General features: G+C 34.2%; 1 protein-coding gene across 2 annotated transcripts in view; it reads right to left on the reverse strand.

The window, feature by feature from the left end:
- Positions 1-471: 471 nt before the first annotated feature.
- Positions 472-27,101, reverse strand: part of LOC126968378 (facilitated trehalose transporter Tret1-like) — a 60,512-nt gene continuing 33,882 nt past the window's right edge. The window contains exons 4-6 of one of the 2 annotated variants that reach the window (XM_050813372.1): positions 11,474-11,639; positions 9,772-9,959; positions 472-2,483 (exon numbers count right to left, since the gene is read on the reverse strand). In XM_050813372.1, the coding sequence (XP_050669329.1) occupies positions 1,422-2,483; positions 9,772-9,959; positions 11,474-11,639 (1,416 nt within the window). In that variant the 3' untranslated portion in view covers positions 472-1,421. Of the gene's footprint in view, positions 2,484-7,813; positions 7,925-9,771; positions 9,960-11,473; positions 11,640-27,101 lie in introns of those variants that run through there. The other variant, XM_050813373.1, reaches the window with a different exon arrangement.

The following is a 27,101-nucleotide window of genomic DNA, read 5'->3' on the forward strand; positions in this document are numbered from 1 at the left end:
ATAAAATTAAGAACAATATATTAAAAATATGTGATATAATTTCTAGGTATACATTCTAGTAACCTTTTGGGTGTCTTACGGCCGTTCCCAATATTCAGTCTATCTCCGGGTGTGGCCTTGAGATAAAAATCGTAGCTATCGTTGACATTTCTGTCCCAATAAACTAATCGACGGTAACCAATGATATTTAAAAGTATAGATAGGTTACCTAGACAACATTCGGTGTTTGTAAATGATATTTCAAACGCACACATGAATAATTTAACATTGCAATAGAACACTACATTACGATTACACGTCAAAGAAGGATAGTAAATGCAATTATCGCAAATGAAAAAGAGATAAGTCTAATTTGCCAATTGCTTCGTATTTGCATAGCAAAAACACAGAATCATTCACCAGATATGATTTTTTACCGTACACCGTGATTTATGCCTAAAATAAGATTCATTCATGAGTTCATGTAATAAATGTTATAAAGTAGTAAAACTACATTTAAATTAGGTGTTATTGATTTAAAAAAAGTATGGGAGAAACAGAAAATGATCTTTATTGTATATAATATTATTGACAGTAACTCACCATATCCGTACACGATGTCTGTCAACGGGATGACGTATAGCTTACCAGCGATAGAAAATTGTATGGAAATGGCAATTCACGCGTCTCAATATAAGGCGATAAGAATGACTTATCGAGTATATTGGGACAGCTAATTACTGACAGTAGAAGGTAGTAATTTATCTCTATCTGTAGATAGTATATTGGGAACGGCCGTTAATCAATTTCATTTAAATAAGAAAGTAAACAGAGCTACACATATTCCATAGTATATAAAATTTTTTTTTTTGGCAATTCCTAACAGTTACAACGTAGATTAACGATTAAATGATTACTTCTACAAACAGAAGCAGAACTATTGTACTTGTATAGTTAAAGTACTAACGTAGGAAAAATGGAAGAGTTTTGAAAATAGTAGAATATTCTTCTCTCTAGATACTATAAAAGTATCCTTTTTGTCCACATAAAATTAGATTATCAACCAGAAAGTATAGGTTATAGGTAATCCATGTAAATGTCTCTCTTTCTCTCTGTTTCATTAAGGTGTATAAAAAGACAATAGATACTTAAGACCTGCTTTCGGACTGAGAACCTTCTAGAATGTGGACGACGAAGAGGATCTTTATAGAGTTTACAGCGCAATTATTATGTATAGGTGTTCTACAATAAAGAATTCTTTAGGTTAGATATGTAAAGAAGAGGATATGCAAAATGTATATGATATATATTATTATTGTCTTTAAAAACACAGCCAAAATGCAGTGGACTCGTTTGTAAAGGAGAATTCCTAAATACTTGTAACTCAATCTTTGAAGGGGAATCGAGAGCATTCTAAAAGTACATTCAAATAGCGATACACTTTACCTTTTCGGAGACAAACTTTGGACATAATTCGGATCCATTTCATCCAGATCTCTTCCTTTAGTTTCTGGAACGCAGCAAACCACAAAACATAACCCTCCAACACTTATAGAAGCATATAACCAAAACGCACCGTAAAGGCCTAACGCTTGTTGGAAATCAACGAAAGTTTTGACGCCAACAAAAGCACAGAGATAGCTGAAAGCTGTCGCCATTGCACTGCCGAAAGCCCTGTATTCCAACGGGAACAACTCACTAATTAAAAGCCAAGATATTGGACTCATGCCTAAAGAGAAGGCTATAGTAAATACCAGGACACACAGCAACGGTATCCAATCATTCTGACCTGTCTGGTGAAACATAACATTTTGAATTCTCTGATTTCTATGTACTTCTTCGTAATACGCATAACTTCCAAAACCAGCCAAAGCCATGGACATGAGGACTGAACTAACAATAAGCAATGGAAGACGTCCGACGGTATCTATCAGAAGACCAGAAAGACAGGAAGCTAGTAATTGAACAAACGACACAGCAATAGCTGCCCCGTGGGGGTTCATCCCTCCAAAAGTCTTTCTAAAAATTGGTACAGCGTAAAACGAAAATGCGTGTGCTCCAGAGAATCTTTGGAACATCATCAGGCCACATGTAACCAAAATTGGTCCTACGAGACGGTTCATTGTTCTTACATCTAGCGAGTTGATCAGTTGACTGCCTGTCATTTGACTTTGTCGTTGACTGAAGTTCTTACTAGCAAGTACGTTGGTTCGAATAGTTGCTAGTTCTTGAGCAACGTCAGAATTTGGACCGCGTAACCAAAGCAGACTTTTGTAGGCTTCTTCTTCTTTACCGATGAGAACGAGGTAGCTTGGTGTTTCTGGTATGTAGAGTACAGTACAGAAAAGCAGTAACGGTGCTGCTGAAATGCAGAGAGCCAGTTGTTGCCAATCGAGATATGCCCCAATGGTGAAGCTGAAGAGGACTCCAAGATGGCCGACTATTTTGAGCACGGCGCTGAGACAGCCCCGGATGTCTGGCACAGATATTTCACTGATGTAAACCTGAAACATAAAATACGCCAGTTAATATTTTGCAATTATGAAGTTATTACTTAAAACTGGAAGAAATTAACTTCAAATGGTAGGTATACATGTTTTAAGGTATCAAAATTAAAGAAAAAGGATATACATATGGATATATGTAATAATCTGCCAGAAAGCGATGGAAAGGAGTATGTTGAAAATCAGAAAAATTCAAAAGATTGACAGCATTAGGAAAAGGACAAATTTGATAGATGCTCTTGAGTACACTGTAACACAAAACTGACGCTGGGCAGGTCATGTGGCGAGATTCATGGACAAAAGATGGACAGTAGAAACGACAATTTGGGAAGGACCATCTGGCAAAAGAAAAAGAGGCCGCCCAAGAAACAGATGGGTAGATGACATAATAAAAATAGCAGGAAAAGAATGGAGAGGAAAAGCACAGAGGAGGGATACATGGAATAAGCTGGAGGAGACCTATACCCGCAGTGGGGTTCCAATAACATAACTTTTATATTTTATACTATACGCGTAGTGTTAAGATTATATTATTATGTATTTGAACGTTATTGGAATAAATTAAAGGCTTATTATTATTATATATATAATAATATGTAACCTGGCAAGGTTTAATGTAAGATCTCTACGAACTCCTGAAAAACTACTGAAACTAGAAAAGGCCCACCAGAAATTAAATGGTACCTACCAGTGACTACCTGCCTGTGCCTGATTCCAACATTAATATTTGACTTGAGTCAAGGTCTATGTTCTTGAACTAAACACATTAGGACATGGACACATCAAATTGTTTGTTACTTACAAAAGGGTAACAGAATTATGATATTATTATCTCTCATTATCCAAGACTATCGAAGCTATCTCGGTACACATTTCTGCTTCAAAATAGCACACGTACTTTTTCTGTTGTTTTGGCTTTGGTTATTCATGGTTATACAGTAACTATTTCATTTGTACTACATTAAAAAAATATTACAATTTCAATATCATTATGATTGTCTATAAATTTCTCTAGTAAATACTGCTCAGACTGCGGGCCTACCATGAACTCTTATTGCGATTCAATTGACAACCTAAAATGAACTGCTTTGCTATTTCGTACCACGTCGTGATTAGAGCTATCTAATTTAGGTTGACCTCAAATCATCTGATTAAATCGCAATGATCTCAATTGAATGTCAAAAATGATATCAACTGAATCGCAAACTGATTTAGTTCGTTCATTCATTCGTACCATGAGGTGTTATTTCAACCTAAACTGGATAGCTTATTTGTCAAAGAGACCGATTCGAAAAAAGTTGCTACTTCCTTAGAGGAAAGTGAATCGCGTCGTTAATAACTTTTAAAAAATAGTGACAACATAGAAAAGAAAAATTTTATAGATTAAAGATGAGATGAGAATACTTTATTGGACTTTTTTTTGTAAAACAAAATGCTGAAAATAAATACCAAAAAAAAATACTAAAGACGAGGCAGTAAGGGTCCGGGCTATAGCCTGTTCGCAAGAACGATTAAAAAAAAATGTACTCTGTGGTCCTGTCAAATCAAACATCAATGGAGGTGCGTTCATAAAAATATAAATACAAATAACTAAGTCTCTTCTCTTCGTAAGCGATCCAAACGCCATTCAGTAAAAGGCACTTCATGGTACGAATTTTAGTGATTCAGTTTAGGTACCTAAACTGAACTGCATCGGATTCGCATCGATTATTAAAAGTTGATGGTAGGCCCTCTGATCATCATTTGTATTGTAGGTACGGTAAAAGTTATAGATATTATACACTTTTTTTTTCATATAATAATATTTTTGTTTTTTTATATGAGAGGCGCATACGGATAAGAAGTTCACGGGATGGGAGTAGTGAGGCGACCGCCCATGGACATGCGCAATACCAGGGGTCAAGGTACCAGGCCACCAGTGCTCCTTTGCACCGGATGCCGGCTAGATTATGGGTACCACAACAGCGCCTATTTCTGCCGTGAAGCAGTAATATGTAAGCATTACTGTGTTTCCGTCTGAAGAGCGCCGTAGCTAGTGAAATTACTTGGCAAATGAGACTTGACATCTTATGTCTCAAGGTGACGAGCGGATTTGTAGTGCCGCTCAGAATTGTTGGGTTTTTCAATAATCTTGATCGGTTTTGTTTGGCATTGTAATGGGCAATAGCAATTACGAGAGGAATTTCGCATTTTGAGTTACCTAATGTCTGGTTGTGGAATTTGGCTTATGGTATCAATACGAACATTTTCTCTGAGCGCAGAGAGAACCCACATCTCTAGGCAACTTGTTTATAATTTTATGTATCACTAGCTGACCTAGCAAACGTTGTATTGCCGATATTAAAATCGCCATACAAAAGTAACTGTTGATCGTAGATCTGTGAAAGTTTGAAGTTGTATGTATTTTTTAATGTTGACTCATAATCAAACAAATTTAAAAAATAAAAAGAAATGTCAAAAAAATTTAGAAAAAAATATTTGGCGTGGACCACCCTTAACATTTAGGGGAATGAAAAATAGATGTTGTCCGATTTTCAGACCTACCCAATACGCACTCAAAATTTCATGAGAATCGGTCAAGATGTTAAGGTCGAAGGAGTTTAACTACAAACACCGCGACATGAGAATTTTATATATTAGATACTAAATAATATATTAATACAAGCAGGGTAAGCGTTGTATTGCCAATTAAAGTACCTAATAAAAATAAAATCAATAATTAAATTTTTTGCGGTATAAAAAAAGGATGACGACCGGTTCTCAGACCTACCAAATATATTGTACTACAATTATTGTATTCGATTGCCATCTTGCAACCCTATAGCTGATTTGTGGATGGAACAGAATAATATAAAAATCGCGATACAAAAAGTTTTAGATCGTAGAAGTGCGAAAATTTGAGGTTGAATATATTTTTCAATGCTGAATCATAAATAAATTAAAATAAAAAAATGCCAAAAAATATGAATTTTTTATTTAGCCGCTAGGCACACAAAATTTCATACAAATCGGTTCAGCCGTTTCGGAGGAGTTTGGTATAGTAGATAATATATAAATCGAATTGACATTGCACATAGCATGTTCATTTCGATAAATAATGCGACTAATACGTGATGCTATCTCATGTAACGCTCACGTAACGAGCTCCATTAGTGGACTGAATCTGACTATACTCGCACGAGAGTAACATAGTTGATTATAACAGCTTACTATCAATACCTACAAAATAAAGCGTTCGCGCCTAAAAATTTTTCTTTAATTTTAATTATAGGTATGTGAAGTTCCGTCAGTTCAACTTGGTTGTCATAACCAACATAAAATTCGTCTGGAGAATGTTAAACTTTAGTAATTATGTTATCTTGAAGAACAACACAAACTTTGAGGACTGCAAAAGTTGTGTAAACAATATAAAGAAGCTATTTCGTAAAGTTTTCCGCAGACTAAGCGCATAATATGAAAATCACTAGAAATTTATAGATGGAGCGGGTACACCCAAAGATTTACAACGACTTATTTTATACAGAAATGTTGTTGTTCTATAAACTAGGTTTATCTGTAGTGTGAGAAAAGAAATAACTATAAGTATTTTTTTATTTTTCAACACAAACATCTAATACAACAAATTCAATTGTACAGCGGTTAGATAAATTAATATGGTGTCGGTAAAGCAACTCACATTAAATTTAAATATAATATATTAACAGCCGATATCCACACTTATATTATCCTAGAGGCTTAGGTTAAGAGATGTATTCCACACAACTTATCAATATTTTTTTTTTAGAATATTTATTTAAAATACAATATAGTTATAGCTTACAATATAATAACACACACTTAAACTTTAGGAAGCTTATCTGTGTGTGAAGCCGCTTAGAATTAAATTACATAATATTTAATTTAATATATGTTCACAAAAATCGTCACCTTTTTGCTCTTAATAGTGATTTTCATTATTATAACACTAGAAATAAGGGATTGCTTGTAACTAATTCTAGTAGGCTTCATAAGATACATAATAGCTTTAAGGGTAAATGTATACACTTCTACAATAAAGTCCCAGCCACTGTTCAGGCATTATCTATAAATAAATTTAAATGTTTTATAAAAAAATGGCTCTGTCGTAAATCCTATTACTCCACTGCTGAATATCTAAATGATCGGACAGCCTGGGACTAGATTGTGATTATTTTATAGCGACTGTACAATATTGTATATTTTTATTGAAAAGAGCGCAAAAAAAAGAATGCTGGGAGAGTTTCTTGCGCCGCTTCTTCTCTCTCAGAGCACCATTTGTTTCCGAAGCGGTAGTAGTATCTAGTAGTATAAGAAATGACATCAAAAAGAATTCTAAAGGAATCAATTTTGAGAAAATAAATGCCTTTTATGCCTTTTTATGACTTTTATTTAAAAATAAATTAAAAAATTAAACCAACCAGCTGTAGTAATTGATAAATAAGCCATGGAGTTGACTATCGTAAATGCCCTTCGTTTTAATTTGTGTAATTAATCCCAGAAGTGAGGGTCTTTGAAAAATAATAAATTGTTTAAATTTCAACGAGCGATATCTCAAGTCAATTTCCTAATATGCAAATGTTGGGGTTGAGCAGGTTAAGTGTAAATTAGATCCTGTAGATGAAGCCGCAACAAGACATACAAGATTTATCAATAATATTTGTCACTCGAACGGTTGGCTCAGCGGAAGAGCGCTAGCACGGAACACGAGATGCCGGGGGTTCGAGTCCCGCATCGTTCATAAATTTTATTTTCAAACTTAATATGTATAAGGCGTTATCGGTCAGAAAATATTTCCTACGAAATACTGAGCTACCCGCCATACTAGTAGGCAGTAGTGTGGGATTTTCATTTGTTTACGGTCTTTGTAATCTGGGCTTTTCTCAGGGAATCCCTGATCGTGGAATCAGGCCTTTTATGATATGTGTGGTTTGGCCAAGTGATGAAACAAATTCAATCAAATCAAAATTATCTGTACTTAAAAATAAATCAAGCATATTCGGTGTTATCAACAACACCATTTATTATGTTCTATTTCACACTACCCTCAAAATGGAGAAGTTTTTATTACATAATTATATTATATTTGATGTCGGAATTTTCTTTACACGTCTTTTAAATTATGGATGTGGGTAGATCTAGTATAGTAATTTGTCGTTATAGCTAATCCACTGCATATTTATAGGATTTAAATATTAAGTAATTCCTATCTTCAGCGTCAATAGATACTTAGATAGGAAATTTAATTTATTAGAACCCTTTAAGCTCATTTGGTTACTTTATCTTAAGTATTATTTTGTCGTGAGAAATACATTATGTGACATTTTGTATTCTTCGTCATCAGTTTCATTCCGCAAAATGCCAATTTTTGTTGGTCCTTCTGGAAGAGTAGCGCTGGTTTACGCTATTACCTAATCAGCATCATGCTGAAGACGTGTCAATATCAATTTGTGACAAGCACTCTAGCTATATTACTATATTTGATTTATTTATGATAAGGTATTCTGTATAATTATGCAGATACTCACGGACTAGTAAAAGAAGAAGGACTTCGCGCCGTGATATTAGCAAGTGAAGCACCTTTATGCTAGTGTGTGTGCGGTTACGGGGTATACCAGATACATAATTTTTTCTCCCTTTAATAATCATGTATCCACAAATACTTTTATAGTATTGTTTTTACACTTTTTCACAACGCACGACGGCATTTGTAAAATATTTTTTGCGACGCAAACTGATCTGTCACAGACGATGGCAAATCACATAATGGCGGCCGATCGGCTTGTATTAGTGTAATTGTATGCGTGGGGCTATGTATTTACACGTTTACCGGCGTTTTTTTGGTGCCTCATTGTTATGTAAGGTGACACGGAGTCCTTCTTATTTTACTCGTCCGTGGCAGATACTGTGTTTATTGCAAACTTCTATTTTGTTTCTAAAACAGAAAAATTGCTGTATGTATGCCTATAAATTAGGGGAATTTATCTTAATTTACTAGTGTTCAAATTCGAATTCAAATTCAAATATTTTTATTCAAAATAGGATTTAAAATTACGTATTGAACGTCAAAAAACCACCCATTCCAAATAGTATGCCTCTGACCTAAAAATAACGGGCGCAGGAAACTCAGCGGGCTTTTTTAGTCTTTATGGTTTTCATTTATAAATCCATTAAAACTGGGTGGTTTTTGATTTGACTAATATATAGCCAGGGACGGACAGACGGACGATTAGCGGAGTATGTACCTAAGAGGGTTCCTGTTGATATAATAGGTCCCCCTACAAAAGTACCCACCAGTTGAATACCTCCTTTCTGTATTCGGTCGGATAGATAACATTGCTCGGTCTATTTTGTTTGTAACTCTGTTTTCGTTGAAAAATTTAATGAAATAAGCAATTGTTGGAGTATGAATTTGAAGTGAGCCCAAGTTTATAAAGTTTTGAATAAGCAATTACGCTTAGCTTAAGTTATTGCTTTACAAGAATTTCAATTTAATTAATACAGAGAATAAAGGGGAAACTAAATGCGGGCACATATTTCGAATAGAGATCTTGCTTGAGTTAATATTGTTGGCAGATTTATTGCCGAATCCATATGATTTTGCTTTTTCTGTCCATGTGTCTCTCTTTTTTTTATGGAATAGGAGGACAAACGAGCGTACGGGTCACCTGGTGTTAAGTGATCACCGCCGCCCACATTCTCTTGCAACACCAGAGGAATCACATTAGCGTTGCCGGCCTTTAAGGAAAAACAACCTCTCTGACAAGTCTAAAGAGTTTTTTAAATATGATAATTCAGAGACAATTATTGAATTATGGTTGAAAGTAGACGAAAGTAATGTTTAAAAAATGAATCAATTTTATAAAATTGACGTGCATTTATAAGTATTTTTATATTATATAGATATTAAAAACCCTTTTTCATGTAAAACAGGATAATTGGACGTAGTTCCTGAAAAACTTTCCAAGCCACAAGTATCACATTTTAAGGAATTCGTGTTTAAAGTTTAATAAATATTAGTGTATTTCATACGTACGCTAATAAGTCCTGATGTCAGTTAAAGAGTGACAGTAGGACTGCCATTTTATCATTTCATTTTGAGTCCGTTAATATGAATCACGTGACCAGTTTTGTGTTCTTAACTCAATTCCGACATGATTGTAGTTTGGAACGTTTTTCTGGAATTTACGTCCATTTATAAGAATACAAAAGTAACAACCTAAAAATAAGGTACATTCCTATGACGGACAGTTTATTTTTAGTATTTGTTTACCTGCGATAGCATTGTGAGTATCGAGCAGCAAAATCCTCCAAGGAAGGCAGTGATGCACATCATCCTGACGGACGTGGCTACCACGGTCAATAGCCACGACAGACTGCACGGTGCTGCAGCTAACGACAGCACACGTCTTCTGCCGTGACGCATTGCGGCACCGCCAGCCATGCCACCAAAGAGTGCACCTGCAGTTATCATAGTAATTAAAGACAGCTGAACGTCAAATTTTAATATTGTATAGTACTACTAGCTGACCCGACAGGCGCTGTTCTATCAATAAAAAAAAATTAAGTATTTGTGAATAATGCTGTCTAAAGCCATCGGAAATATGCAATCAAAGTTAATTAAGTTAAAAATGAAACAAAAACGTGTTTCTGAATGATGAGCTTATCGTGAGCAGACAGACAGAGAAACGCGGCGGAGGACTTGGTTTTATTATAGGAAGTTATAATAATTGACGATTCTCAGTTCAGTTCAGTAATTAAAAAACACAATAACGTATTTCTATTGGTCGTTCTACAAACACGTATCGTATTCTCATTGGTCATTTAATTTATTGCAATGAAATGAAAACATGTATTGAACTAATAACATTGATTATCAATGGCTTCAGTTCAGTCATACACTTAATTTCATAAGAATAAATCAATAATATCAAACAGATTAACTTAATCAAATCATAAATAACTTAAAAATAACATAATCAAACAAATAAAATAAAATAAAAAACATCGTCATAAATCATAAACCGCAATTATAATTACAGAAATTTTATAATATGCTACTTGCTGCTACGGAACCCTTCATAGGCGAGTCCAACTCGCACTTGGCCGCTTTTTTGAAGTCGGTTAAAAACCATGTGTCAATGTAATAGTTATTTATGCAACTGTTGTGTAATAAGGGGTATTAAAACACGAATGTGGGCTTGTGGTTTTAATACCTAATTATCAACAGTTGCATACAAGACTTTATCTACACCCAGAATATGAATCCTCTAAAAGATTCTGAAACAGCTTACTGCCTAACATTAAAACAGCCATCCCTAGTAGTAACTTAATAACATCCCTTACTGATCATATACAAATAAACTAAGTATTAATGAAAGAATTATTAATTTTAGTAGTAATTTACATTTTGTATAGTGTAATTATTAAAATTCTCTTGAATATTATGTTATTTTGCAGTGTTTAAAATATCCGGCGGTGTGGTGTCAAAACTTGAATCGCTCATTTTATCAAGAAAAATGGCGGCGTTTTGAATAACCTACTTTTTTTTACGGCGCGCCATGTTCTGGTAGTGTGGAGTTCTTTTTTTGAAATTCATACAGATACCACGCATCGAGCAATAAGAATGTGGCTGTTTGTTAAAACTCTTTGTGCATGAAAGGATCAAAAAAAAAACCAAGGGGTGTTGATATGAAATTCAGTACAACATTACAACACTCGTTTGGATGATGTAATGGTTATTACGACATTGGGTGTTTTAATGTTGGTAATAAGCTAACTGTTTATGAATCTTTAATAGAGGATTTAAAGCATGGGTGTAGATAAAAGCTATTATGATTCTTCTAGTGTTCCATTAAGAGAGTATGGCATATATGAGAGCTGTAATCACTTACTATCATAAATGACCCACACGCTCGTTGTCCTGATTAAGCTGAAATGTTAGTTCTACTATACAGATGCTATGATGATCTCACCAAGCAGAGAGAGAGATGCCAGCCATGAGGCCTGCTGGTCTGTTAGCTGGAAGTCTCTCCGTGTAGAGTTTCCTGGACCCTGGAGTGATGCGATGGCAGGCGAGCTGTAGCCCTTGCCAAGCCCGGCGGAGAATGGAGCCAGCGACACTGCCAGTGCGGCAATTACCTGAATCAAATTTTCTACTTAAGGCGAAGGGTAAACACAAAACACACAAATAAGGTGTTTTTAGACAAGTTTTGTGGTGAAAATATAGCATTTGGAGCTATGAACACTACTTTATCCTGTTACACATACCCTTTAATCTTACTTAAAGGTTGCTAATGCTTGCTGTTGGTTAAATTTAATATCAGAGCTATTATGAAGTACCAGTTTTGTTTGCAGTTAAATAAGTTTTTTCTCGGCATGATGCATTTGTTTAGTATACTACTTTCATAAAAGTAGTTCTTATAGCTTTTACTTTTTTTGTGTTGGTACATTTATTCAGATTAGTAATCAATAATGAGGATTATAAGCAATTAAACTGTTTGCGCCTGTTAAAACGTTACATTTTCGACGCAAGAATTTTGAAAATATTGGATTTGTTACCGTTAGGAGCCGTGAACTCATATCGCTCAAGGCCGGCCTTAACATTTGTCTCCAGGAGGCCAACGCAGATGTAGTGCAACTCAGAATTAACATCTTGACTGTTGCTTCTCAATATATTCTTGATAATTTAATGTATGTTCATAGGTACATAAGTGAATTTGCTAGAAACTGTCATAACCATAATATCAACACCAGGAACAGACAAACTTATAATGCCTACTACTCGGCTTTGTCGAGTTAGTAAGTCTTTTGTTGGGCGATGTATATGCTTTTACAACAAGATCCCAGAAAATGTTCAAAACAAAGTATTACGTTATTCAAAAGAATTGTTAAAAAAACGTTTGTGTGGTAAAGGTTACTTTAACATAAATGACTTTCTTAATGATACCACAGATTGGGAGTGGAGCGACCGCCCTCAGGCTATTAAATATTAAGTTTAATTGTACAATATTACTCTGTAAACATATTTTTTATTACAAAAAAAGCCCGCTGAGTTTGTTGCGCCCATTCTTCTCAGGTCTGAGGCATTCGTTCTGGAATGGGTGGTAGTTTTTGACTTTCAATAAGTGATGTCACATCCTATTTTGAATAAAAATATTGGAAATTTGAATGGGTAGGGCGTATCGTTTGTAAAACAATATTTTTAAATTATCCGTGAAAACGTGAAACTGCAAAATAAATAAATAATAATCGAAATGTACTTTTACCCAAAAATCTAATGTTTCTAGAATAATATATCATCTCTTAAGCGAATTGGCATCTTTTTTGATATGAATAAAACTTTTGAAACCAGACTAAAACCCGAATTTCGCTAACTGAATATTTACTGCATCTATCCAAAAATTGCTCTGTGACAATTCGTCTACCGGCCTATGTCGCATCCAACATTCATGACCTATATTTATGGGGACACTCACTGAAATTGAAAACTCAACACAATTTCATTTATTTATTTTAGGCCCTGTTTCACAAAATGTAAGTAAAGTTACAGTTACAAAACAATAATATGATTATTACTGAAAATTTATTGAAGTGTATTTTTGCGGAAATCCTTAATCATCGAAATGTTCCAGCTTCGTGCCAGATTTTGGCGAGTCAACATTTCCTGTGGATGCCTCGTGTAGAGGCGAAACACGTGTCGAATTGCTTAAAACATTTGGATGATAATTACTATTTTCTTTGAATTTGTAATAATAAAACCTAAGCTTACGCCACAATCTTGGATATCACCTCCACCATCTGGATGCATGGATTCTCTACAGTGCGGTGTTCAAACACCTTTCTACACGTACAACCAGACTATGGAATGAGCTTTATTGCGCGGTGTATCGAAGACGTAACACCACATGGGTGAAAAAAACGCATACACTTTCTTTAAAGGAAGGTAACGCTCCTGTAATTCCTCTGGCGTTGCAGGACCGTGTGTGGGTGGCGGTGATTACTTAACATCAGGTGATCCTCTAGAAAGACAAACGAGCGTCCATTTATGATAGACCATAAAAAGCTTCTGATATTTTCGTTTGACAATTTTGATTTCCCATTAAAGTGTTGAAATAAACGTTTTGTGGTTACATTTTTTCCTTTCGAGGTACAGAAACCTAAAAATATAGCATATTACACATATATATATGGTCGGCACCATATAACACAAGAAATAAGGGATTGCTTGTAACTAATTCTAGTAGGCTTCATAAGATAAATTGTAGCGTTAAGAGTAAATCTAATATATAAAATTCTCGGTCATGGTGTTAAACTTTGAACTCCTCCGCAACGGCTTGACCGATTCTCATGAAATTTTGAGTGCATATTGGGTAGGTCTGAGAATCGGACAACATCTATTTTTCATCCCCCTAAATGTTAAGGGTGGTCCACACGATTTTTTTTTATTTTTTTGTCATTTTTGAATTTGAAATTTGTTTGATTATGAGTCACCATTTTCACCCATCTACGATCAACAGTTACTTTTGTATCGCTATTTTAATATCGGCAATACAACGTTTACTGGGTCAGCTAGTGTATATATTATGTACTTGTAATAAGGTCCCAGCCACTGTTCAGGCATTATCTTTAAATAAATTAAAATGCTTTATAGAAAAAAACGGCTCTGTCCTAAATCCTACTATCCTAGCTGAATATCTAAGAGAGCGGACAGCCTGGTATTAGATTATGATTATTTAATATCAATTACGATGACAGTACAATATTGTATATTTAATTAAAAAGAGCGCAAAAAAGGAATTCTGGGAGAGTTTCTTTCGTCGTTTCTTATTTCTCAGAGCGCCATTGGTCCTGAAGCGGTGGTAGTGTCTGAACTAACATCAAAGAGAATTCTAAAGGAATCTATTTTGAAAAAAAAAATGCCAACCACTCTTATGAACTTTGGTCACAATATACCATCAGCAGTCCCGTATACATGCTCATTTGTCCTCCTCTTACATAAAGAATGTACCTATAAAAACATTTTTATTTTACAAGTTATTTTATTTAGATACTAGCTGACCCAGCAAACGTTGTATTGCCGATATTAAAATCGCGATACAAAACTAACTGTTGATCGTAGATGGGTGAAAATTTGAAGTTGTATGTATTTTTCAAACAAATTAAAAAAAATCTCAAAAAAAATTAAAAAAAAAAACGTGTACCACCCTAAAAATTAAGGGGGATGAAAAATAGATGTTCTCAGACCAACCCAATATGCACTCAAAATTTCATGAGAATCGGTCAAGCCGTTCCGGAGGAGTTCAAAGTTTAACACCATGATACGAGAATTTTATCTATTAGATAGTTATAGTTATTTTTCGTTACAAGTAGAGTAGAATTACAAGTAGAACAAAATATTTAATGTAAGTGACCCATAAAAGGAAACCAAATATTTATCAACGAGTTTTATCGATATCTATTAGGTGAGAGCACGCCTGGGCGTGACAGTGAATGATGCGGTTTTAAACACATAACAGTTTGTAAACATCTTTTGTATGCACAGCACAATACAGGCAAATTACTTTCGAGACTTATTTAAATAAAACACTTTTACGGCCGTTCCCAATATTCAGTCTATCTCCGGTTGTGGCCTACTTGAGATAAAAATCGTAAGTATCGTTGACTTATGTGTCCCAATAAACTTATCGACGGTAACTCACCTTATCCGTACACGCTGTCTGTCAATGGGAGGACGTATAGCTTACCAGCAATAGAAGTTTGAATGGAAATTGCAATTCACGCGTCCCAATATAAGGCGATAAGAATGACTTATCGGATATATTGGGACAGCTTCAGATTATTGACAACTGACAGTAGAAGGTAGTAATTTATCTCTATCTGTAGATAGTATATTGGGAACGGCCGTAAAAGGAGTCAAACTCAAATTCGAATATTTTTATTCTAAATACATTGACATCACTTATTGAAAGTCAAAAACTACCACCCATTCTAAAACAAATGCCATTAACGGCCGTTTTCCATAACGTATCTCTAGTTTTTTTTTAAACGGCCGTATTGTAATTGTAACTGTGTTTTTACATTAGATTTTTGCGTGAAGGTTACATTATTATTTTTATTTTAGTTACCCCGATGTTTCAAGACCTTTCCAGATCTCGTTTTCGGGGGCCTGGAAAAGGGGAAAACAGTTATAATCACACGCATTATAATCCTTTAAAAGTGTTTTATTTAAATAGGTTACACTCGCGTTAATCAACGAAAATACTACTTTCGCGGCGTTTTTGCATTTGTATTGGTATTTAAATTTCCTTGTACAGTACAGTCAGAAAAACGAAGTTCGTTACATTTTGAAGAAGAAAATATATTGACAATCAAAAGTCAGTATTGAATACTAAATAAATTATCATTATATCTTAGATTAAGTATTGCCTATTGGTCTCCTCTGCGCTCCAACATACCACAGGCGTAGTCGTAAAGTGCGGCAACTAATACTACGCCCAAATGGGCGTACTCAAGCCGGTCTCGAACAATGTGTGACGTTGACGTGCCAAATGTTCTGTTAAACTTTGCTAATAATTGAAGCTAAAATGCCAGGTTGCGTATTAAAACTTTGTAAAAGAATACTACAAGAAATAAGTAAGACAGAGGGATCACATATCATCAATAAGTATTTTGAATTTTATTAATTTCAAAGTAAAATAACACGAAGCGTATGTTACACAATTTGAAAGATGCCATTGAGTGTCAAGATGCCAAGCACACAAGCATCTAATAGTGGCCGTAGTAAAAAAGTTGTTGTTCATAGGTAGTGCGATATCTAGTTGGATCGCAGCGGAGACCAATCCTTAATCTAAGTCTTTGAATATGTTTTTAAAGTCATTTGACAGCTGAAAATATGCTGAGCTTCAAGCCAAGACAGCCCAATGCAAAAGTCAAGTTCGCGTTTTATAACACTTACCGAATGTTTACTTAAGGCGAAGATTAAGCAGAAAACACGCAAACATGGTGTTTTTAGACAAGTTTTGGTGAAAGTATAGCGATTTCGAGCTATGAACACTACTTAATCCTGTTACACATATACTTAAGTCTTATTTGTAGGTTGCCAATGCTTGCTGTTGGTTATAGTTAACACTGTCGAGCCTTTTAGAAATACCACTTTTCTTTGAAGATAAACAAGTTTTTAGGCATGTCGTGACGCATTTTTTTTTGGTACTTCTCTCAGAAAAGTTATTCTTATAGCTTGTACTTTTTTGTGTAGGTTCATTTATTCAGATTAGAAGTGAATAACGAGGATTGTAAGCATATAAACTGTTTTCCACCCAAGAATATTGAAAATATTGGTTTTGTTACATAGATGGCGGGCCGGCAGCCGTGAACTCATATCGCTCAAGGTCGCTGGCATTTAGTGTCGCCTTAAGTAAACTCTGAGCAAAGTCTATAGATCTCAGGCAAAGGCTAGTAACTGCTGATTGCTTTGCGAACTTTACTTTTGCATTTGGCTGTCTTAGCTTAAGGTCGGCTTTCAAGTGACTTAAAAAACTGAATCAATTATTATGCTCAATTCTCTCTCTTATGTTAGTAAGTTAGGGGTTATACGAAGACCTACACCGAATAATCAGCGCCGCTGAACCTTACCGAACGACCGAGTTAATTGACAACGAAAAACTCTGCTTCTAACAATACTACACGTATTTTGCCTTAACACGAGGCATCTACAGATGTTGACTCGCCGCGACGAGAGCCTCTCGATCCAGAGTTCAATCGTTTGGGAAAATTTATTTAATCCCTTACGGCCGTTCCCAATATATTATCTACAGATAAATTACTACATTCTACTGTCAGTAATTAGCTGTCAATAATCTGAAGCGGTTCCAATATACCCGATAAGTCATTCTAATCGCCAGTTCACTGTTGCAATTTCCATACAAACTTGTATCGCTGGTAATCTATACGTCCGTAGATGAGTTACCGTCGATAAGATTATTGGGAAAAGTCAACGATAATTACGATTTTTTATCTCAAGTAGGCCACAACCGGAGATAGGCTGAATATTGGGCACGGCCGTTAATGAATAAGAAATAAATTTCCATCCCTTATTTGATTATTGGTAATAGTGAATTAATGAATGATTGACTTGACGTACAGGTCATTCGGTAATTTAGTAAATAGGTCACGCAACCCGTACACGGGGATAATTTTCCGATAAACTTTTTTACGGCTCATTTTAAGATCAGCTCGTTAACCCTTGCAAGCTAACAATGGAAACTACGTGTTGAGAACATAAATGGATGTGGCATATTAGGACAAATATACAATTTTTTTTAAATATGAAACTTGTAATGGCGACAAATAAAACAGGCTTCCATAATTAAATAGTAATAGTTTTTAACCGATGAAGGATTTCTTTATATAACTTTATATATTTGTAAACGCATGAAGTTACGGCTAGTCATGGTCATCATAAAAATTGCATTAAAATTTAAATATATTATAGAGAACGATCCATCCTTTGACTAAGATATCCTTGATATAAAAAAGTGACAATTTACTTCTTCCCACTTTTCATGATTATATCTCAACTTTTCTACCTTTATATGAGTTTTATTTGATTTGCAGTCTTCGTGAGGGCAATCGTCCTGACTATCTTTCACTCGTTGCATAAAAAAGTTACAAAGAGTGAATATACTCCATTCTTATTTGTCAAAGAATGACACAAATGTATCGTACTTTTAAATTTCGGTTACAACAAATTCCTAGTACAATAATACAAGTAAAATCGATAGAAACCATTAGAAAACTTTCTAAGTTTTTCAAAAAATTGAAATATTTATTATCTATTGTAAACTAGTAGATATTTAATATTGAAATGCATGCTTCTACTATTATGTCGTCTGTTGGCAACATGAAGCAAACTTAATATAATCTGTGGTACATGTCAGATGCCGCATTATATTTCGTGCATGGATGCTTCGTAGCTCTGTGTTGATCCGTTTTTGATGACGAAGCTTCCGGAACAAACCGGGTCAAACATTGATTGCTTTTAAACCTTACTGTTATACTTGCACTTGAAGATTTTGTAGTGATTTTGCATTAAATGCATGTAAACATAACAGAAATATGTGCGTACATAATCTATTGTAGTACAGGTGTCTTGATGACATTTTTTTATTAATAGTTTCATCCGTAACTTTATTGGTTTGGGTCAAAAATTACACTTATAATTGTCACAGTGTTTACATTGTACAATATAACATCTCTACGTTAAAGTTTAATGAAAAAAAGTGGCAAAAATCTGAGTGCCACTCTTCTACATCTATTACGGTGGGGCCCCCATATTGAAGGAATGGCGAATAGGCTTAGTTCTGCAGCATGTGCGGTTAAGAAAATTAGACGGTTAACCGACATAGATACGGCGAGATTAGTATACTTTAGTTATTTTCATAGTATTATGTCCTATGGTATATTGTTATGGGGCAGTGCGGCAGATATTAATACCATCTTTGTGCTGCAGAACAGGGCTATTCGCGCGATTTATAACCTAGGTCCTAAAGAATCATTAAGAGAAAAATTTAAAGAAATAAACATTTTGACTGTTGCTTCTCAATACATTTTTGATAATGTTCTGTATGTTCATAAGCACATTGAGGAATTTTCTAGAAACTGTGACATTCATAATGTTAACACGAGGTACAAACATAAACTTGTTATGCCTACTACTCGGTTGGGTCGAGTTAGTATGTCTTTTGTTGGGCGATGAATATACTTCTACAATATGATCCCAGAAAATGTACAAATCAAATGTGTTATGAAATTTAAAAGAATTGTTAAAAAACGTTTGTGTGGGAAAGGTTATTATAGCATAAACGATTTTCTTAATGACACCACGGACTGGGAATAAAGCGAACACCCTCAGGCTCTTTAATTATAAATGTTTATTATAGGATATCACATTGTAATCCATATTTTATATAAAAAAAAGCCCGCTGAGTTTCTTGCGCCCATTCTTCTCAGGTCTGAGGCAGTCTCTTTTGAATGGGTGGTAGTTTTTGACGTTCAATAACTGATTTTAAATCCTATTTTGAATAAAAAAAATTGAATTTGAATTTGAATACATAATAAAGCTTTATCGCTTTACATTTATTATAGTTTGTCGTTGTAAAAAGTCGTTAAGCTCTAAGACTTTATTAAGAAAAATACAAGTGGACTTAAATACAAAATCTAAATAGGCTTGCAATGCAACTGCCTGAAAAAGATTTGAGCCTGAAACGGAAAACGCGGACAACTATGTGTTATTTGTAATGTTAAGCTGTTGGAACGGCCTTTAATCATATTTCAGCCAGCTGAAAACATCTCGAAGTTCTAGAAAATTCGATAAAATGTTTCCTTTAAAATATGAAATAATAAGTTTACGCAGACGGGTCTCTTGGAAGCAGGATTGACTGCAAATATATGAGTCACTGTTGCTCTATATCTATTCGAATGGAGAAATAGTGACTCAAATAATAGTAATAAGTAGTTACTTTAGATTAGGTTTTAGTACTAACGCAGTTTTTTAAGTCTAACTAACATGATTTTAAGTCTGTAATTACTTAAAAATACGATAAAATGCAAAGTGGTGTAACAAAACATTAATTAGTTTGGACTTAAATTAATCATAATAAAGAGTTATTGCGTACCTACAGTAGATGCATTAATGCACACACATTGCAACTGTGTGAACATTGAACATAGTATGTATATATGACTATAAGTATACAAGATAACTTTAAACACAAATAAAAAAAACTACGTTTAAAAAAACCGACTTCAAAAACTGAAAAGTATCAAATAACTAAAAATTTAATTTAATACACTTCTTATGCAAACCTTTACCTTTAATATTAATAATATATTATTATTTATATGTGCTACCTATTGATAGGTTTTAAGTCAGTGCCAAACCAAATGTAAGGTACCTACACTCGCCACGCGTCACTTTGAGCGGGATAGCTTCGTCTAGAACAATACTACCCAAGCGGACAGAAACGCGTTGTCAGACAACCTAAGCAAGTAAGGTGTATTAAATTAAATTTTTAGTTATTTGATACTTTTCAGTTTTTGAAGTCGGTTTTTTTAAACGTAGTTTTGTTTTATTTTTTACGTTTAAGTGTCAGTTAAAAACTCAAAAAAAAAAGACGTACACAGAAAACAATTATATCATCCAGGTAGATGAAAATTTTCATAAAAATGTTCATAAAATGAAAACAACTGGGCCAAACTATGTACAATTTTTATGGGACCAAATGGCATCTATTTCGCATCAAACAAAAGAAGAATTACGTGAATCGGATCATAAATCTCAGAGTAATCGGTGTACACACATAAAAAAAAAATACCGATCGAATTGATAATAAATTGATAAAAATTGGATGTGTGGACGTTGGATGTGTGGCGGTCCTCCACAGTGCGGTTTTCAAGGAGCTTTCCACGTACTACAAAGCTGTGGAATGAACTTCCTTGTGCGGTGTTTCCGGGACGATACGACATGGGTACCTTCAAAAAAAGCGCGTACACCTTCCTTAAAGGCCGGCAACACTCTTGTGATTCCTCTGGTGTTGCAAGATAATGTGGGCGGCGGTGATCACTTAACACCTGGTGACCCGTACGCTCGTTTGTCCTCCTATTCCTTAAAAAAAAAGATAACCTCCTCCTTTTTGAAGTCGGTTATAAAGAGTTCTCGAAAACAGTGTTCATCCACCGCAATTAGCGGCCGTTCACGAGCATGATGCATGGACAATATTTAGAGAAGAGTTCTCGACCGTTCCACGACGCCGCCACAAGCAATTCCATTTAGGCAAGTCCAACGAAGCTCGCCACCAAAACCTAACCATAATGTAAACATATATATATATATGCATTGCACACGAAATACTTGTCACAGTCAATTATGCTTTAAGTATTCAAATAGGCTTAAACTTAGCAATTTTGAATCTTCATTATAACTATTTTGTTTAAATGACTAAATCTACCATATGTTCAAAAAAAATACAGCTCGTGAGAAGAACATACTTACAAGAGACTTATTCTTTGTAAATATCAATAAGTATTTTACAATGGCTGTAATAAACATAAAACAACATGTTATGTTTTTAAAGTGATAACCCTCACTTCTAGGATTATTAATACCCAAATAAAATTTGAAAAACAAAATTTTAAGAACGATGCGGGATTCGAACCGACCTCCAGTATTGTTTACATTTACAAGAGCGACATCTCAAGTCAATTTCCTATTATTTAAATATTGGGGTTGAGCAGGTAATCAACTGTAAAGTAGATCCTGTAGATGAAGCCACAACCTGAGAGTTGAACAAAGCAAACAGAATTTTATAACGAGGCGGCACTCAAACGGTTAGCTCAGTTGGTTAGAGCACCGGCACGGAACGCCGGAGGTCGTGGGTTCGAATCCGGCATCGTTCATAAAATTTTGTTTTTCAAATTTTATTTTTGTAATAAACATAATAAACTAGTTTGTAAGGTGCTGCATCCAATAAGTGTATCATATATTACTTACATTACCTACTAGCTTCAGATCGGGCTCTATAGGATAGGATATTGTAGAAATGCCATAAGTTGTTTTTTTTTGTATTGAAAATTTACGGAATTATGGTACCTATTATAACTGTTACCTGCAATAGTTTTATGTAAATGCTGCCATATATTATACATATGTTAGTATTTAAGTTGTATTTTGTTAATGTGGTGTGAAATAAAAATAGTTTAAAAAAAAACCAAATAACACGCTTTGGTTGTAAAGATAATGGTTTAAATTTAAAATGAATATCAATTCCTTATTGACGGTAGATGAAAAAAATTACATAAATTACCAAAAATGTTATGTTACAAATTGAAAAATGGAGTAATTTTATCAAACTAATGTATTGTCGGTGCTCGATAAATCTACGAAGTTTGAACGACATCTGGCCGTTTAAAGTGGGTCAAAATCGCGCCCAAATGAGTCGGTTACAAACAAACATACATACATGTGAAGCTAATAAAAAGCGTGTAAAAAGTGTAATAAATAATTTAAATTATACAAAGCAATCATAATATATTTATCTTCGTTTTTTCTCCGACTTACTTTGCAAATCACCACCAAAAGACATATTTTGGGTAATGTGGCATTCTATTGTCAACAAAATTTTCTAATTCTGTTCAGTAGATCCAAAGTATACCTTTACAACCTCGCAAAATTATTTATAATATTAGCATGGCTAAACTTTTCGAAAATACTGCCAAAAATATTTTGCCGTGATCCTCATTAACAAATACCGCTTTTGATTAATGAAACTGTATCAATCATCTGTAGAAATTATATAGATGACGGGGAGAGAGAGGCGCGGGGGGAGGGAAACTGGGCAGGGCACGAAAGGTCAAGTTTTCCAATTCATTTATGAATAAAATTGCAAATTGTACGAAGTCACACAATACCTAATAGATATTGAAATTCGCAAATGATGTCCTATTTTCGTGAAAAAATTTTTACATTGTTTTTTTTTTTAATTATTATTTTCTCATAAAGGTGTTCGGTAGTAACTTAATACTAAATATTTTATGCTTGTTAAGTATTAAAAAATGTTAGAATTTTCGTTTAGTGTCGTGTAGAATTCTCTTAAAATTAATTAGCCTCCGCGAGCTAGCACACGTAAGTATCCATCCCTGCTCATAATAATAATTATAAAAGCCTTATTCACTGACCATACTACACTAACTTATATTATAACTTCTCTAATAAAACATGTTTTCTTAAATATGTAAGTAAAAATTAAATAAAATTATATCCATGTTCAGCAACCACCTTGTTGGTCAGGTTGTCTTTCGACATAAGCCTCCCCCAGTTTCTTTCACTTATCTCTATCTCGCTAACCTTCTTCATCCTGTTGGTTAATAATCCTCCCATCTTTTAATTTAACGTTCTCTTTGTTTTTAGAAATGGGTTCTAGGGGTTTCACTCTAATACGTCCTTTGCCGTACCCATTATATGTCCAGTCCAATTCCATTTGAGTTTTCTTATTTTCTCTAATACATCGCTCACCTATGTGTTTTTCCTTATTTTTGAGGTTGTCCACCGATGCACTAGCCTTATGTTTACATACTTCGTTGCATATTACTATAGGCCAAACTGCCATATTGCCAAACCTGGAACCCCGCAGGAGAGGAGTTAGATAAACGGTCGGCCTATAAGAGCTTTTGGTTGTTTTTGCTCGTAGCAGGCCAGGTTTGGCAACCACAAGTGAGACCAGGGAGTATGCTTTTGTTGTACAATTTACTTTTCATAGACATTGGTATTGTTTCGTTTTTAACAATTTATTTTAGTGACCAGTAGGTAATAATGATTAAAACAGAAGTTGTATGTTTTTTGATCAAAATTGAATTGAAGGCATCGATAATATTTAGGTTAGTAAGTTGATACCATAAATTTTCGTTCTTATCCTGCTATGCCGTAAAGAAGTTATAGAATGTATATTTATGGTAAGAGAAGTTCCTGAATATAGGAAGTTTGCAAGTATGCGGTTAATCACACTCTAAGTAAATCAAGCGAAATCTAAATAACTTAGTTAATAATGTACCAAGCTGACATATTTGCTATGTTAGTGCAAACTCATTAGAGACATGGCTGTAATTACTTCAGTATCTACTCGTCTCTGTAATATAATAATATGTACATTATATATATTATTTTATTAAACAATTTTTGAGTATTTACGTTGTTAAACTGTCAAGGGATTGTATTATGGAGAAGATTTATAATTCCATTTGTATTTAGGGATATCATTTAATTTGTTTTGAATAGGTTTTATGAGTTGTTAGTTATTGTAGGTAATACTTTAAAATAATACTCACGTTACATAATAATACATAATTTAATATAACTTTTCTGTTCTTTCCTTTCCAAATTCAAATATTTTTATTTAAATTCTCAAATACTTTATTTTATTGATGAATTTTTCGTTGTCGCGGTGTCTAATGGCCTCTTCCCTAACTTAATTTTAGGAGAATTCTATAGGACATTAAACGAAAATTCGTAACTTGTTTAAAACTTTAAATAAAAAATTATAAACTAGGTAATAATATGTACGTGTGTGTATGTAAACACTGAATCAGGATTTTCAATTTTACAGTATTTTATCATGGTGAAATAAATTTCTTAATGTGACTCTATTTTTATTTCTTATGACGAGCTAGCTTCAAACCGGATAATTATTTTGAAATTATACGTACGCCATATTGATATCCACTCAATATGGCGGACGGCAAGAACTGTTACGTTCCCGCGCACTTTTTTGTAAACCTTTATTTAGTGTTCGAATCTATCTGGTCAAAACTATACCTACATTATTCGTCTTCATTCTAATAATAGAATTAACTTAAAAGAAATGAAAGTTTAAAGGGAAATAGCACTTCCTAAATCCAGCAATCGAATGAGGCGTGTGGATTTCGTCATTAAGTCGATCGGCTTACCGCAGTTCCCAATATACTATCTACAGATTGAGATAAATTACCTTCTACTATATTGGGACGCGTGAATTGCAAGTTCCATACAAACTTCTATCGCTGGTAAGCTATACGTCCTCCCATTGACAGACAGCGTGTACGAATAAGGTGAGTTACCGTCGATAAGTTTTTATTGGACACAAAAGTCAACGACAGTTACGATTTTTATCTCAAGTAGGCCACAACCGGAGATAGACTGAATATAGAGAACAGCCATTACTCGGTATATCGTGCCGTATATCTAAATAAGACCGATCGGTACGCAAGAAGATTTGGAATTTAATGTCTACAGAAAAGCAGCATTATTTGATAAAAACATAATTTTTTAACAAAAATAAACGACTAAATTCACCATAAAACTGCAATCGAAAGTTCAGTGCCGTGCGCTCATACATATAAAATGAAATAGCATTTTTGTTTTGCCATATGAATTCTGGTATAGAGAAAATTTATAACATGATATCATGTCATAAGCCTTAGATAATTTATACGTCTAGATAGAGTCTCTTGCTGTTGGACAACCGATAAAAACAGGCCAGAAATATTAGTTTAGTGTGCGTGACAAGCTACGTCTTACACTCGCGATTTGTATGACACTTTGTGTTAATGTGCGTGTATTGCTCAAAATATTAATTTAGTTATTGGTCTACGAGTGATTTTACATTAAAATATTCCTTAAAATATTTATAACTAAAACCAGAGAAAAAAATATACAAAAATAATTGCAATACCTTATCAATTGAGACTTACCATTTGGGAATTGTTTCAAAGATAGTTACGAAAACGAATAGAGGTTAACTCTAAACTCAATTTTTTTCGACGTTTTCACAGCTGTCATGGACTATCTAAACGTATAAATGATCTAAGTTATTAGCTTAGCTCAGTGTATCAGCAGATTTATAAACAGTTGACCGCTGTCCTCTTTCAAGTAACATCATAAGCCCGCGCTAAGCTCTAACTTACTACAGTCACTAATCCATTTGGGGTGGCGAGGGATTTATATTAATAACGGTCAAATGAAGATAAGAGCAGAAATAAACTTATATACTGTTATGTTTATAAAACTAAGGAATAAACAAAGATCACAGATGGGAAAACTTAAAACTATGAAACGTTTTGCATACAATTGTAATAACAAAAATCTTAACATACTAAATATGTATCTCGGAGATTTATTTGGATTTAAAATCGGGCGTCACCGTGTTGGTATCCGCCATGTTGTTTTAAGTCGATCAGTGCGCACAACCGGCGCGGGCGCTAGCTTGAAGACGAATGCGACTTCTCAATGAGCGCTCTGATGGACAATAATAACTAACTTCAATCAAGTCACCGATAGTGACGTAAACAGTGACAACTTCAAACACACTTTGAAAGATGACGTTCGCCATCAGTTCAGCCCAATACACAGAGTAGAATAAAATCATACAGGCCATATTACTTTTACATTCTAATTCTCCGACATGTATATATTATATTACCTTATGTAATATTCCTAATTGAGTTCGTTTCATTAAAATTTTAAGTTCAGCTTTATTGAGATTCAATAAGTAATAATACCTACTCCAAGTAAAAGCTATAGAATTTTTTTTGTCCGCGAATTTATCCGCGTTGTACCTATGCGTATCGCGCTCCCTCGGGAACTCTTATGAAAGATGTCACCTTGTGTGTGAAATAATTAATATTCAAATGTCTAATTAATATAAAACAAAAACCAACAGAAATATGAAGTAAAATCAAAAACTCATTTAAATTTAAAAAATGAACCTAAATTAGTTGTCTACAACCCTAAGAAACTTGGACACGATGCCTTTATTGTTGTCACATAAGTTTACGCAGCGGGCCTCTTGCTAAATTTAACCTCTATTACCCCGAGTACCTAGGAAATTGATACCGGTGGACATATTTGATTTTAAAAATAATACCAAATTCGTTCCTACAATTATCAGGCGTTCGATACGGACATACATATAGCTACGATGATAATTATAAATTTGCAAGGATTTTGTGCGGAAGCCATCTTGAATTTCGAAAAACCTGGAAACGATGCTCATTTTTATTTCATCCGTCATTCGA

The sequence above is a fragment of the Leptidea sinapis genome, chromosome 15 (assembly GCF_905404315.1).
Source record: "Leptidea sinapis chromosome 15, ilLepSina1.1, whole genome shotgun sequence".
In the NCBI taxonomy this organism is placed as follows: domain Eukaryota; kingdom Metazoa; phylum Arthropoda; class Insecta; order Lepidoptera; family Pieridae; genus Leptidea; species Leptidea sinapis.